The 16,122-nt window shown below is 41.1% G+C and overlaps 1 protein-coding gene across 1 annotated transcript in view; it reads left to right on the plus strand.

Annotated features, from left to right (window-relative positions):
• The window catches only part of CREBBP (CREB binding lysine acetyltransferase), a 141,150-nt gene that overhangs the window by 41,320 nt on the left and 83,708 nt on the right, over window positions 1-16,122 (plus strand). Inside the window, exon 3 of the mRNA XM_090277122.1 lies at window positions 15,416-15,592. Coding sequence (XP_090133248.1) covers window positions 15,416-15,592 — 177 coding nt within the window. The remainder of the gene's footprint in view (window positions 1-15,415; window positions 15,593-16,122) is intronic.

The raw sequence follows: 16,122 nt of genomic DNA on the forward strand, positions 1-16,122 counted from the left end.
TAATTTTACTCCTATCTACAAAATTTATAGAAAAGATAACTGGGATAGTGAATCTAATTTCCCAGGAGTATTTTTCATCACATGAAAGGATTTATTGTTATACCTTTCTGGAAGCACACCCATATATAGAGTGAACCATTCCTATGGTCTTATTGGGCTGTGGCTCTCAATTTGAAATAGTAATTCAACCAAGCCGGTTTGCAGGACCCATAAAACAGTCCACTTTTTTGGCTAGTGAAAATTGTGTTTTCCTACATGGAGGAGGCCAGCATAATTATTATTTCTTTAAATGTGATTTTTTTTTCCCTTAATTCTCACTCAAGGACACTTTTTCATTTCTTTTAGAGAGGGAAGAAGGAAGGGTGAGAGTAACATAGATGGGAGAGAGAGACATTGGTCAGTTGCTTCCTGTACATGCCCCAGCTGGGGATTGAACTAGCAACCTCGGTTTGTGTCATGACCAGAAATTGAGCCCACAGCTTTTTGTTATACGGAACAATGCTCCAACCTGCTGAGCCATCTGGCCAGGGCAGTTTTTTCCATTTTTAAAGTAGACTTTTATTTTTTAGAACAGTCTTAGATTTACAGAAAAATTGGAAGCTATTACAGAGGGTTCTCATATCTCCCCGCCACCCCTGCACCCCCATCTACACATAGTTATTTTTATTACTACATTTGTCACAATTAATGAAAGTGTTGATACATTATTATTAACTGAAATCCATACAGATTCCCTTAATTTCATTCTAACCGTCCTCTCTGATTTAGATTCCCATCTAGGATACCACATTACATTTGGTTGTCCTGTCTCCTTAGGCTCCTGTCGGACATGACATTTTTCTTGGACTTTCCTTGTTTTTAATGACATTGACAGTTTGAGAAGTACTGATCAGGTATCATTAGGATGCCCCTCTATTGGGATCTGTCTGATATTTTTTTCATGATAAGACTGGGCTTATGGAGTTGTGGAAGGAAAGTTATAAAGTGTCATATTTATCACATCATATCAAGGGTGCATGCTAACAGCATGAATTATCACTATGGTTGATGTTGCCCTTGATCACCTGGCTGAGGTAGTGTCAGTCAGATGTCTCCCTATAACATTCTTCCTTTCCGCCTCTCCAATCCTGTCCTCTTTGGAAGAAGTCACTGTAATAGCTACGCTTAGGGGCTGGGGGTTGTGCTCTGTCTACCTCCTGTAGTGGAGTTGCTACATAATTTATTTGAAATGCTTCTGCATGAGATGTGTTTCTTTTTCATAGTGATTTTTTTTTTTTTTTTTTTAGTAAAGGAAATCAGATTTAACAGATTAAAAATCGAAGTGTCTTATACATGAAGACATTCATCTTGCTTTTTAAAAAATGTATGATTAAAATAAACACATATAGACTTGATTCATTTATTTATAACTTCATATGACTTTAAATTCTTACATTTTTTCTATTACAATTATTTTCCTATCATTATTGCATACTTTTGAAGGTACATGTGAATTCTAAAAACTTTCTATCTTTCAAGAAGGTCAAATAATGGGTGTGTCTGAATCTCAGAAATAGGAGTTCTGTCTTAGTAATTTTTAAAATAAAGTTGTACTACCTCACAAATGGAGTGACCCATCCAATCTTTGATCATCTTTGATTTGCTTGGTAAAATTCATTCTGCAAATATTCCTTTTTTTGTTTGTATGCTGAGGAAGTGAGCACTTGTCCTCAATGTTCTACTGAGGCAAATGTCCAGACTGCTCTAAATAGTATTTGATGAGAGATATGAATTGAACATTGTTAGGAGGTGCAGTGGATTGTAATTTGAAGCAGTAGTTCTGTATATATACATCTGTGCATAGTATGTGTTTTAGGATAAGAATGTGACACTTTGATTTTTGGCTTTTGAAAAGTAGTGCATGATCTGAAGTAACATTGCAGTGATTGATTTGGTATTTACCAAGTGGAAACTTCATGCCCTCAGTGAGCCACATTATTCATTTTGTTTCTCTGTCAGTTGTGTGAGGAATGAACTGGAAAACAAGGTATCTTAAATCCAAGGCAAGAGATGGATAATACTGGGAAATGCCAGCTTCAAATATGTCTTCAAATTGACTTTGTAAATTAAGAGTTAGGATGCATGCCTGTCTTTTCCCAGTATTATAGAAAATCTATTCACTTTAGAGAATCCTGTCTGATGGTAGAGCTTTTTTGTGCTCTATTTTTGAAAGGGATCTCAAAGCAACCTCAAGATTGCATAGTGCTTTGTGGTTTTCAAAGTGTTTTTCCTATGAGCTATCCCATTTCAGTCAGAAACAGGAAGTCCAAGCAGCCCTGTGCACAGGCTTTCAGGGATGTATAATCTCAGTGGTGAGCAGCCATACTGATAGAGGGACAGGGGAGGGAAGCACTGGGGCATAGAGATAAGGGACAGACCCAGAGCATGTTTTCTCCCTTGAAAATCTTGCCCATTATGCTTGGAGATTTACTGTAGAATAGGAAGTGCTGGCCTGCTTGGCATTTGTGCTCTCATGGTTGTCAGGGTGTGGCTGCATCTAGGTATGCTGCTGCCGCCCGTGGGTTCATTGAAGGAAAGGTGTGCAGAGGTGGAAGTGGCCAGAAGACTAGAGGCTTTGACTCTCCAGAGGAAGTCTGTCAGGATCTGATTGGAGAGATCACAGCAGCTTTCCATCCTGTCTATTGATGTTGCAAATGGTGCTCTTATGAGATAGTGCTTACCTTTAATGAATGATCAGCAGCATTAATACCCAGCTTACTCCTGCTCTCTCCAGTCTTGGTGTACATTTTAATTAATACTCTAATGCTGTCAGTTAACTCCCAGCCAAATGTCTGGCCATCAAGTCCTGTTGTTGCAGATATTTGAGTAAAGATAGACTTTAAAACTGCAAGAATAACTTGTCTAGGCCTAGTGGATACCCAGACCCCTTCTTGATGTGTCTTAACATGTTCTCATTCATGGAGAAGATCCAGAAGAGCAGCCAGCACAGTGAATATTACTGTTAGTGTTTAGCCTGCCTCTCAGGGCCCATTTGAGGTTTGACCTCTTGAACCATTTGTCTGCTCTCTGGGCCAAGACCCAACTCCTTTTTCATACTACATTTAGCTGTTGATATCAGTGCTATCTGCTGACAGTGCACATCTGGTTTCCTTGTAGCATGTGTCTCTTACCTGAGACTTGGGAGGACATGGCCCTCCATGCTGTGCACCTGCACCACCCATACATAGTATTTCCTTCTGTAAGATGCTTAATGTACATCACCTTTATTTTTATTCCTATTCTGGTTTGCTTAGTTAGATTTTGTTTTTATTTTTTAGATTTATTTGTTGATAGTTGTTGTCATTTTAGTGTTCATAGTTTTGATCTTCTTTTTCTTAAGTAAGTCCCGTTGACATTTCATATAATAACGGCTTGGTGATGATGAGCTCCTTCAGCTTTACCTTGTCTGGGAAGCACTTCATCTGCTCTTTCATTCCAAATGATAGCTTTACTGGATAGAGTAATCTTGGTTGTAGGTTGCTTTTCATCACATTGAATACTGCTTGCCAGTCCCTTCCTGCATGCAAAGTGTCCTCTGAGAAATCAACTGATACTCCTGTAGGCAACTCTCTGCCTCTCTCTTGCTGCCCCCAGGACTCTGTCTTTATCTTTGACCTTTGGCATCTCAGTCATGGTGCGTCCTGGTGTGGTCCCCTCTGGGTCCGGCTCACCCGGGACCCTCCGTGCTTCCCGGACCTATATGTCCATCTCCTTCACAAAATTTGGGAAGATTTCCTCATTTTTTTCAATTCTTGCTTCCTCATTCTGCACTGGTTGACTGTTTTTGTCTTCTTCCTTATGTTCCAAATCAGTGACTTGAACCCCAGTTTCCTTCCCTTCACCATTGGTTTTGTGTGGATTTTCCTTCGTTTCACTTAGCATAGTCTTCACTTCTTCTCTTATGCATCTGCCATACTCAAGTGTATCTGTCAAGCCTGTCAGCATCTTCATCAGCAGTGTTTTGAATTCTGCGTCTGTTAGGCTGTCTGTCTCCTCATCTGTTAGGTTGGCTATCTCCTCATTGCTTAGTTCTCCCACTGGAACCTTGATTCATTCCCCCTTTTGGGCCATACTTCTCTGTCTCCTCATTCTGACAGGCTCCTGTGTTTGTTTGCCTCTGCGTCCCAGGTAGAGCTGTTGCTCCTGTTACATTATAAGGGGCGGAGATTTAGGGATTCATCATACAGGGCGACCTGTTTCACCATGTTGTGGCACTGTATGTGGGGGAGGGGTCCGAGAGGGCACAATGCTGCCTGTCCAGCACTCGCCCCTTTTTCAGGTACCTCTCCCACTTCCGCACCGGACTGGTGCCCCTCTAGCTGCTGCCCTGGCCGTCGTTCCCAGAGTTGGTGGGTCTGCGGACATTCTGGGGCTGTGGGGGCTCTTTAAACAAGTGGACGATGCTGAGAGATGACAGTTTCTGCCTCGACCTCAACCCCCACTGGTCTGCACTGTCAGAAGCAATGAGGCTTGATTTTCCCCAGTGCTGGGACCCTGAGATTTGAGGGCCGGTGATGGGCTGGGAATGCTCCCCAGGTGTCCCTCCTGACTTTTTAAAACCTGTGTCTGCGCTTATTGCTGGCCTGCCGCTGCCGCTGCTCCTGCTCCTGCTGCCACCACACTGTGTCCTCTCTGCCCTGGCTCCGCTCCTCCTACCTGTCTGGATGAGTATTTCTTGTTTATATCTTTGTTTGCTGGACTTCCATGTAGTTTGATTTTCTGGAACTTCTGGTTATTTCTTGTTTTGAGGTAGTTGTATTCCTTCTTAGTTGTGGAGGGAGACACGCAGAGTGTCTGTCTATGCCTCCATCTTGGTCCGAAGAAAATGACTTATTTTTAAAGCTCAGGTCTGTATTCCATTGTGCTATAGGTGATCTTCAGTGTAAATTAAAATTTAACTTTATAAAGATTTTTCTTGTCTTTCCCCTTTTCTCTTTTTTTAAAAAAAGACATTATTTAATTTTAGAAAGAGGGAGAAACATCAGTGCAAAAGAAAAGCATCAGTTGGTTGCCTCTCATACGTGCCCTGACTGGGACCAACCACACAACCCAGGCATGCGCTCTGACAAGGAATCGAACAGGCAACCTTTTGCTTTGAGGGACAATACCCAACAACTGAGCCACACTGGTCAGGGCTCTCTTCTTTTCTTTTATCATCTTTTCCTCTTCCTTCTTTTTTCTTCATAACCACTGTGGGCTTGCCTTGGCTTTGCATCATTTGAAAGTAGTACTTAATCCTAAACAGACTGCTTTTCTACCTAAAAAGACATTAAGACTTGGAAGAATTAGGAGAAGTAATCGACTTAAGTTTTATCTCCATCACCTTGGATTATTTTACCTTGGCTTAGTCGTAATATCTGTAACATACTCTGAAAAATAGTGTTGAGTATGCAAAGCTGTAGAAAGCCTGGACTCTGTGCATTTTAGAGTACCCTACAAAATCTTCAGTCTCCCGGACAGGCCCCCGGCCACCCCATAGACTCCCTGCAGGGAGCCATACCATGGTGGGGTCCTCTCATTCCAGAGGCTGGCTCTCGTGGCTTGAGCAGACTCCTGAGTCCTCAATTATTACTCACTGCCAATGTGCTGGACCTTCCAGGAGTATAGACCTTATGTAATTCAAGCACTGATAATTTAAAATTGGATTTTAGGATTAGAAGGAACTTTAAAGATCACCTTTAATGTAAATGCTTCATGTTTTATAGCTGAGGAGAACCAAGACTTAGAAGGGGACAAGAGATTTGTCCCATCCACACATCTGATTAACAGCAGAAACATTTTCCCCACAGACCTTGGCTGGGTGCTTTTGCTTGTGAATTAATGCTGACTGCACCCTGGAGAGCTGGTGTAACTTAACTGTTGTGACCTCTGCAGTATGCCATCAGTGTTAGGGTACCGGTTTTGTTGCTGGAAGTTTCTAGAGCAATTGGCTGAGTACAAATGAGGCCCGAGATCTCAGACCTCCACAGTGATCCCCTGTCTGTAACCTTCCCTGTAGGAGTTTTCACCCTGTTTTCTAAGTCACATTCTGGTCACATGTCCTAGTGAAATACCATTAGAGTTGCTGAGTACTCTTACCCATCTCCCAGTTGTGATTTATCAGTCTAAGGGAAATGTTCAGACTTTGAGGCTATGTGTAATATTTCCCTGAACTTTTTAAAAGTTGGCATCATTGTAAGAGTTGAGTCCAGTGAGAAGTGGGCTACTTATGTGCCCGGGGTCTCCAGCCCAGTTCTCTTATTCCAGGTGACTCTGGACGACCAAGCAATGTCTTTGGCATTGTGGTCTATTACGTATTTCTACTTTTTATTTGCCAAGTTGAGGTATTGGAATGATTCCAAGAGCAAGCGGGTGATAGCAGACAACTGAATACAGCCATGTGTCTTTCCATGAAAATTGCTTTTCTTGGCTTTCTTCCAACAATGGTAGGTTGCCAAGAGAAAATGTTTTTGGCTTTATGAATGATATGGCCATACTCTGGGTTAGTTCTGGTTCTTCATGTTATTGAAAAGAATGAATACTCTGGCTCTTCAATTATTTGGCAAATTTTGCTCTTGGTGTACTAAATTGTGTTGTTTTTATAAACTTATATGAGTTTGTGGCTTTATATGTATAGCAACATGTGAAGAAAGATGCTAAAAACTTCAGGTTAATAAACTTGTCAAGTTAGGTCGAAGCCACATCTCAATTGGAGCATTTGTTGCTATGTTGTGGCCCACTTATAAGTGGGAGTTACATCAATTTTTATTTCATAGGAATGTTCTTTCTTGTGTGATTCCTCTATGTTTTGATTTAAATTTCAACCCATGAAGTTAAGACTAGGGTATTTTGATTATATATTATTACTTATGGTGTATTTCAAGTTTGAAATGAACATCCTGAGTATTTTTAAATCTGGAAAACAATCTAGAGTGAAAATTTGGAAATGTTTGTGATCTAGTAGGACAATTTGAAAATAATTGTCTATTAAAAGTATTTCTACAACTAGTAAATTATTGTTTTGTTACAAATTCATTTCATGTTCTTCTGAATATGTCTCAGTCAAATGCCAGTAATTCCAGATGGCCTCTCCCTCTGATCCTACCAGTTTGAACCACTCTCCACCAATTTTATTTTATTATTACCCTAAGCATACTTGGAAGAAATTCTATCTAGTGTAAAGTGATTCTTCCCAAAGCCAAATAATAACATACTAGCCAACCCCTGTAGCATTTACTGTTTGTCAGTTACTTTTCTTGGTGCTTTAGATAGGTGAAGTTTTTAAATCTGCACACAACCCTCAGAGAAGATGCTATTATCTCCAGTTTACAGGTGATAAAAGCAAGGTACAGAAAGGTTTAAGTACATTGCCCTAAGTCACACATCTAGCAAGTGGCAGAGCCACCATCAGACTGGTGAATATTCCTAGAGTTCACACAGAGCCACAAGCACTTATTGCTTCTCTGAATGAAATCTTACTGTGTCCATGTTCCAATAAAATTTGTATTTTTTCAGAAACAGGCATTAATGCCTGCTTTTTGTGGACTGAGCCTATCTCTGTCCAGCAGTAAGAAATGTCATGCATGTGCAAGTCTGGGTGTGTCTGGAGGAATCAGGATCCTGATTTACAAGGAGGTGACAAGCCTCACAGCAGGGATCAAGGGCTCTGGACTGGAGATGGGGATGTTCCTAAGCTTTCTGGACCATCCTTTCCTCATCCACAAAGTGATATGTTTTAACCAGGTACTCTTTGAGACCTTCCCCTCTGAAAATTTTGTTCTGTCCAATTGTCCCTACTAAGCTTATTGCTGAAGGTTGTATTTTGTTTGCTTTTGTATGTTTTCTGATTTGCATGAATAGCACCCCCCACACACACACACTCACATACTTCCTGTAATTGCTCTGTGGTGTGGTTTTAAGTGTATATTAAGGTGAGGAAAACTGAAGAATTCAGCTTAAAAAAAAAAAAAAAAACACAGTGTGTGCAGTGGTCTCACTGAAACCACATCAAACTCAGCACTTGTTGCCTCTTAAAGCATTTCTGAAAGCCTGGGCAAATCTACGTAAAATCAACTGGAAAGCATGTTTCTGGCTGTCCTCCTCCAGCCCTATACATCTTCCCTTTATCCTCCCGTTCCAGATATTCTCCTCTGATCACAAAATATGTCCCCATAAATGGTTATGATCTGATCTTGTGAATCTGCGTTTCAAGAGACATTTGGAGATAATATTGGGGAGAATTCACTTGTGAGGGTAGTTGTTTACATACGTGATTAAACTCTTTGGATGGAAGATTGTCTGCTGGAAAAGGCACATATATGGCAGGGTATGTGAGATCTCGGGAGATCTTGCCCTTCCCTAAGAGTTGTGAGAGGCGGGGGGAGGGTCCTTCTCTAGGTCAGGTGTTCTTAATCTTTAGGGGATTTTACGACCCCCTTTGAAAATGCATTAATGGACTCCTTCTTTCAAAAATGCACATTAGAAAATGCACATTACAAAATTTGGACAGACATAACCACCTACTCCCTTCCATGCGCACGTGCCATGGACTTCCTAGACAGTCCTTGGCCCTATACCTTATCCCAGGACTGTTTGGGCTACTGATCATGGGAGAGGAGCTGCAACCTGTGGTGGCCCTAACTGCAAAGAAAGCAGTTCTCTGTCCCCTTTCTCTACAAAGAAGCAAGAAATGGATACTTGGCTTGCTACTTTTGTAGGAACCTATTCTTGGGAGAAACTTCCATTTTGATGATCTAAACTTTTCAATATCAGTGTTATTTCTTCTTAAACACTACTTAGTTTTTTGATTTTCAGTTTACTGCTTTATTTTTTTAATAATATTTTTTAAACAATAACTCCCTTTATAAAAAGTGATTTAGTCAGTAACACAGGTACATCGTAAATGATTGAAGCAACTTTCCATTCATGTTTGGGAGTTGACGAGTTAGCTTTTCTAAGACTTTTTTTTTTTTTTTTTTAATGATCACACTTACTACCTTATTTGAGAGTTAAGTAGTAGAGATATTCTCTGGGTTAGTGGAGAGAATCTTCCTGTTCTTTGGGAGCCCAGAGCTTGTTTTCTTATTAATATATTGATAGCTGTCTTATCATGACACAAGTAAAAAATGAATATATTTGTCCCACACACTGAGGACAGCAGGGGAAGCTGTTTGCAGTCAGAGGTGAGCACTGAGGCTGATGGATCAGTATTTTAGCGCGTCAGTTGGGAAGCTCTGGGTTGGACCTTGCACGAAAGCCAAGGGTTTGCTGGCCTACTGGATGTAGCACAGAGGACCTGTTTTATAGCCAGACAGGGCTCCCATATCTACTGTAATGGGAGACAGAGCTATCATCATCCTATAAAACTCATTCCAAGGGTATATTGTGTTCAGGCTTTTAGCATGGATAGTCCACTTGCATGCCTGTCCACTCCACGTCTGTTCACTCCAACTAGTAGATGAAATCCTTATGGTAGACATTGAGAAGGTAGAAAGGAAACTCTTACCTCTGCCTGTCCTAGTCCCATCCCGAACCGATGGTGACCCTCATTTGTGCCTGGCTTAGGTAACTGGCCCACAGTTCCTTTTTTTTTAAGATTTTATTTATTTATTTATTTTTTAGAGAGAGGGGGAGGGAGAGAAACATCAGTGTGCGGTTGACTCTCGCACGCCCCCAGCCAGGGACCCGGCCCTGCAACCCAGGCATGTGCCCCGACTGGGAATCAAACCAGCAACCCCCCGGTTCACAGGCTGGAACCCAATCCACCGAGCCACACCAGCCAGGGCTGACCCACAGTTCTTTGATTGCCTCTGTCTTCAGAGCCAGTGTAGGGGTTTCTGTTGTTCCCAGGGACTGCCTGATACGTGGTATCTTAGAGTGTTCATTTATTTGATTCCTTCTCCAGATACTAGTTAAACATCCACTATGTGTAGGGTCCCAAGGACACACAGACGTATGGTCTAGGAAGGCAAGTTTTAGCCTGGGTTTGTGTCCAAGACAGATTCAGATGGCTTGTCATAAATATTATTATGATAGATAATGCTATAGAGTCGTGTAGTTTTCTTATACTTCCCATAGCATATCTATAGTACATATCTTCGCCAGGGTAGAAAGCGAAGCATTGTCTACCCCTCTTCTGCAAATAGCTGTCACTCACCTACTTACCAAACAGCTCAGGACTTCAGCAATTTTTGATTGATGGACAAGTGTCACTAGAATATGCTCCAGATGTTATCTTTGTTTTGGTAATAAAAACTAATGTAGGCCTTGTTTAATTTTTGCCAGCCAATAAAAAGGTTTTCTCACCAGATCTCATGCTTCAGTGTCATGGTAAGGCTAATAATCCCTATCCTTGGGTAGGAGGGCAGGTAGGCCTCTAGGTCTGGCACAAGGTTTTTTTTTTCCTTCTTACCTAATTTGTTCTTTCCTTGTACACAGGGACTATAATTTAATGTCTTTATTCTATTGTCAAAGTAATAGGTGCAGACAAATATACTTGGTTTACAAAAATGCTTTTTTCATGGGAAAACGTGGTAGACTTTTAATTTAGATTTCATTGTAAGAGCTTGCCTTTTTAGGTACTTAATATAGTTAACTTTTCCTGTTTTCTAAGATTGAACTTGATTAATGCCTAAAGAGGCTCTGGAAAAAAAAACAGAGTAAAAGGAAATCTTAACATGTATGGGTTGATACTGAATGAGGCAGAATGTAAACATTCCATAGGCTTTAATTTATTCATATTTTACACATTTTATACCATCAACTTAACAATTGCTTATTTCTGCTGTTCTGCTTTTTGAATTTTATTGAAAAGATTACATGGTGGTTCTTAAGCAACCTTAAACCAAATTCTGATAAACTCCAGTTGAAAATAAAGCCAAGTTTACAAATAACTATAAGGAAATTAGAAGAAATATGTAGACTTTTATGTCTTGAATTGACTATTTTGTTATGAGTATTGATGCTAAAAGTATGTGTTAGTCTAGACTTGAGAATGTTCAGTCCGATCAAAGGACAACAGATGTAGAACAGGAATTAAGAAATCTAGACATCTCTAGAAGCTAATGGCTTTTACCCAAACTGCAAGCTAGGACTAGAGAACATCTTTGCGGTTCTACCAGGCTCTGCCAGGAGATGGTTTGGAACCTAGGATGGAGGGGCTACTTAGGAGTGGGCAGCAGTGGCCTGTTGGAAGACTATCTTTTGGTCTCCACCCTGTTAGCTCTAACTGGTTACAGAGAGGCTGGGATTGGCCCTGGACTAAGAGACCTGAGCCCAGACCTTAGAGTCTGACCTTCTGCAGGTAGCCTAGACTTGCTTTGGTTCAGATCTGGAATGTATTTATTGTTCTAGGCTGAGGAAGGGAAGTTTTTCATATTTTTTAAATGTATAGTTAATCCCCTATGAGCTAGATGTTTCTTACCTGCCATCTGTGATCTTTGAGTTCATTTTTACCTTGGTTCCTGCCCCATGAGGATTGAGAACATGCTGAGATAGTTCTCTTCACTATTGGATGGCCCAAAAGAAAAGGTGAAAAAAATTTCTGATGAAACCTATCAATGTTCCAAAACACCCTGGAGTACTTTGGTTCAAACAAAGTGCTTTGTCCCAGAAGCTCACCAGGCAAGTAGTACCCAAGGGACCAGACAGACCACACATCCACCCAGTTTTTACCCTGGCAAGGTGATCATATGAATGTCTTCAAAAATATTTACAGTGTTCTAGAAACAGATTTTTTAAAACATGTGGGGTGAACTTTGAGACCCACGGGACCCCTTTGAGAGTTCTTTGATCTCTGGGTATTTATTCCCTCTCTACACCAAAGGGACAACTACCTTGGATGGTTGGTGTGACTGAAAGGACAAGTTATCTTATCCACCTTCAGCTGCCCTCCACTTTGGTTTGTTGATGCTAGAGACTTCCAAAGTGACCTCCATTTTCTTTGTCAAATTGGTGATTATATAACAGGAGTGAACTCCATGACAAGGAGGAAAATTGCCTCTGCATAGAGCCATGCTTGGTAAACACAGATATTGCCCGTTTTTTGTTCACATTATGCCACTTTGCTTTTATGAAAGACCTATATACCTGTTTTTGCTAACTTAAAGACATCTGAGGAGGACTTTTGCTTTTATGGAAAAAAAAAAGGTGAAAATAGTATTCGGCAGCAAGCCAGTGCACACACCAAGCAGCAAGGGTAACCCTACTGAGCTTCTTCTCCAGGAACTATACTCAGCATCTCAGCATCAAGCCACTGTAGTTTTGAGCTGTATCTGTATGTATCTGAGCTTTCTCTCTATTTGTGGTGTTCATCCATTAACAGAATGTGTTCTGAGGTATCAGAAAAGCCAAAGAGCGCTCATAAGAGTGTTCAGTTTAGCATAAAACTGGACGTAATTAAGCATTTTGGTTGTGGTGAAATACACATTTTGTGTGCATTGAATTTACCTGTGTCCACCATTCGTACTATTTACACGCATGCAGAGAGCAAGAATCTTAAAGACTGCCTACGTTACTTACTATTGGTTTTGCTGGTAGCAAAGTATGGTCTCTTTTAGTCGATACCCATTAATGGGTAAAATGGAAAGCCTGTTGCTTGAGTTGATTGGTGAGTGTGCCAAGTGTGGTGTGTATTTATCATATCATCCCTTCTTTTACTATATGTTAGTGTTATTTTAGGGCTCAGTGGATTGAGCGTCGGCCTGCGAGCTAAGTGTCGCTGGTTCGATCTTCCAGTCAGGGCACATCAGAGAAGGAAAACTCTGACTCCAAAAAACCTCCGCTGCCTTGCGGCATACCTCTTCAGGGGAAAGGCTAAGGGAGTAAACCCCGACAGAAAATCCGGAGCCGGAGTCCCTAAGGCGGTTTGACGTTGTAGTCAACACCGGCAACTCCTGCGGCGCACCTGAAGCCAAGCTGTATTGACTCCGTCTTTCCCTTGGATCCTTCAGCTGCGAAGAGAGGGGGGGTCTGCTGCATGGGCAACAGCAGACCCTCCATATCACCCTGCCCAGGCTCTGTAGCTTCAAGCGTCATCGCAAGATGTCGATTCAACACGGGAGGAGACAGATACTGTGTCACTCCCGAGTCGGACTGCACAGCCATTCTCGGCGGTGCAGATAGACTCTTGAGAAGCTACACCATCGTCTCTCGAGATGGATGGCTGCCGACGATACGACGATGTGTTACTTCGTATGTTAATTTGGGGGCCTGAGAACACTAAACAACTTTTCGATATAACTTAATGATAATTTATTTGCTTTATGCCATTTTGGCTTATGAAAGTTTCATAGGAACTCTGCGTTCAGATAGTGGGGGAAACCTGTACTGGCTAACTGCAAATAGGAATCCAATGAGGGGTGAATAGGTGCATGTGTCATATGAATATCTGGTCCTAGTAAGGATATTTTAAATGAAATTTAAGAAATGAAAATTATAACTTTTCCCAAATTCTTGGGCCTCTTAAGAAAGCTGTTTCGTCAGTTTGATTTTATGCAATAAAACAAATTCTGAGAGAAGCATTGATACATGGAGTTTATTTAGTAGATGTAATATTTTATGAAAAGACAAATTTTTGCTTCCGATCTGAGTTTCAGTTAGCAACTGAAAGAACCTAGTTGAGAATCAGCAATCCCTTTACATTAAAAGTTTACTGAGCTACTATCATCCCTTGATTTAGTCATCAGAACTCAAAATTGGGCCTAATTAGTGGTCTTGTTGAAAATTCTATTTTTGTTTTATTCAAGTTGAATTTGAGTTTCAGTGGTATTTAATTTGTTTCTGTTTACTCAAGTAAAACAAATAGGGCAAAAGTGGCAGCTAGAATATGTTCACTTTCAGAAAGGTGAGAAATGGCCCTGACTGGTGTGGCTTAGTTGGTTGGTGTGTCATCCCATAAACCAAAACGTTACTGGTTTCATCCCCAGCCAGGGCGTGTACAAGTAGGTAACCAATCTGTTTCTCACATTGATGTCTGTCTGTCTGTCTGTCTCTCCACCCACTCCCTCCCCACCTACTCCTCTCTCCCTAAAAGCAATGGGAAAAAAATCCTTGGGTGAGGATTTAAAAAAAAAGGTGAGAAATGATAGCTGTAAGAGCTACATGTGGAAACCCACCTGTGCTTATGAAAATGAACAGAACAAGAACAAGATCATTATACTAGTTTGGTTTACTTGTGTTTTTTGTGTGGAGCATTGCTTTATGTGCAACCTAGAATTTTAGAGCTAAAATACAGTTGTCTTACAGGTGAGGATTGACGCTTATAGAAGTGGAATGTGAGTTACCCATCATGAATGTGCTAGAGCAGCAGTCACCGTGTAAGGCTGGTGGAAAGAACTAAGCCAGGATCTCTTGAATGAGAACACCTTCCCCTAGGAAATCTTCCCCGGGGGAGGGGGAGATCCTTCCTCCCAATTTTCAAACATCAAATGCAGAGAAGAAAGTAGAGTGAGCAGTTTGCAGCAAGTGGAATGTTACAGCTTTGTGAAAGAGCAGTGAGAAAAGCCAGCTTCTTAATGATTGGTCTCTGTTCCTCCACAGGAGGCAGGTGAGCATCAGGATATCAATTTGGGGTTTCTAAAATTCTCTCCTGTGGAGGTTGGAGCTGAGGTGTCCATAGGTAATCCAGCCTGGCTTGGTTGACTGGAAGAGAATCCTGACTCGTATTGGTTGTAGGCCCTTGCAGAGGCATAGGTGGGGGTTCCTTCTTCCTGTCCTTGCCTTTACTGTATGTTTTACTTCACTAATTAAAAAAAAAATTTTATTATGGAAAATTTCACTCGTTTAATATTAGAGGATAATTTAACAACCCCTCACGTGAGGACCTGTTTAGGAGTTACGAACATATGGCCAGGCCAGTCCTTTGTCATCCAGGCTTTTTTCCTGTAAGTAAACTGGCCTCACTAGGTTATTTTAAAAGCAAATCCTAGACATTATATCATTTCTTAGTCAGTGTTTCTACTACATGTTTTGAACTAAAGAAAACTTTGTTTCAATCTGATGGGGAAACCTGAAAGAAACTGTTTACTTAGACAGTAATTAAGATTAAGCTGAAAGAGTTCCCCTTTGTCAGTGATTCTGGAAGGTTTTGTTGAGGAATATGGCTGAGTGAAAGAATGGGAAATGACTGGCTCTTGGGGTCATGTTTAGGAGGAGGAGACCATTGTAGCTTTTGAGAGCAGCTTTATTAGTCTTCTGCCTTAGTGTGTAGCTGTTTGAGCAAGGTGCTCTGTTCATAAGTCTGACTGTGAAGCCTGAGAATAAGCCTTTACGTAATTTATAATTGCTGTGAAGCTTTCATAGGAAATAACAGTTTTTGCTTCTCTGGGTCAAAGCGAGCATTTCTGCAGCCCTTTTAGATATTATTGTTCCAACAGCTGATGCCTCTTTTTTGTTTCAGATGGGAATGACTGGTAACACAAGTCCCTTTGGACAACCCTTTAGTCAAACTGGAGGACAGCCAATGGGAGCCCCTGGAGTGAACCCCCAGTTACCCAGCAAACAGAATGTGGTCACTAGTTTGCCTCCCTTCCCTACAGACATCAAGAATGCTTCAGTCACCAATGTGCCAAACATGGTAAGTTGCTCTTGGCTCTCAGGTGCTTTGCTATATGGATTTTATTGTGCTGACAATAAAGATCTGCGACTGAGAGTGTGTTGTAGATGATAGGAAAATAATGCATATTTCTTATAGCAGCTCTCTCAGTGAGTTTACATTTTCTGAGATGAGCTGGTAATCAGAGGGCTAGGCCAGCTAGTCTTCTCAGGCTCTCTCCCCTTTGTGCCGGTAGATGGTTCATGACTGTGAATCACTGTACCTTTCTCTTCAGAGTCACCTTCTTGATTCAGTAGTAGAGCCAAGATAATACGAGAAACAGGTTTTTCTCACACTTTCTATCTGTTAATGGTCAAACCTGTCAGTGAAGCCCATCGATTTGTGTTACAGTCAAACAAAGGATATTCATCTTCTGAGGACTGTATCATGTCTATGAGACATGGGTGTTGTGTCTAACTTGATAGATGCCTTCATGTGTCTTCATTCTCCCCGAGATTTCTCACCTATAAAATAGGGATTATCATTGTAACCTCTTGACCTAACTAACCAAG

The sequence above is a fragment of the Furipterus horrens genome, unplaced genomic scaffold (genome assembly GCF_987537825.1).
Source record: "Furipterus horrens unplaced genomic scaffold, mFurHor1.1.pri manual_scaffold_5, whole genome shotgun sequence".
Taxonomy (NCBI): domain Eukaryota; kingdom Metazoa; phylum Chordata; class Mammalia; order Chiroptera; family Furipteridae; genus Furipterus; species Furipterus horrens.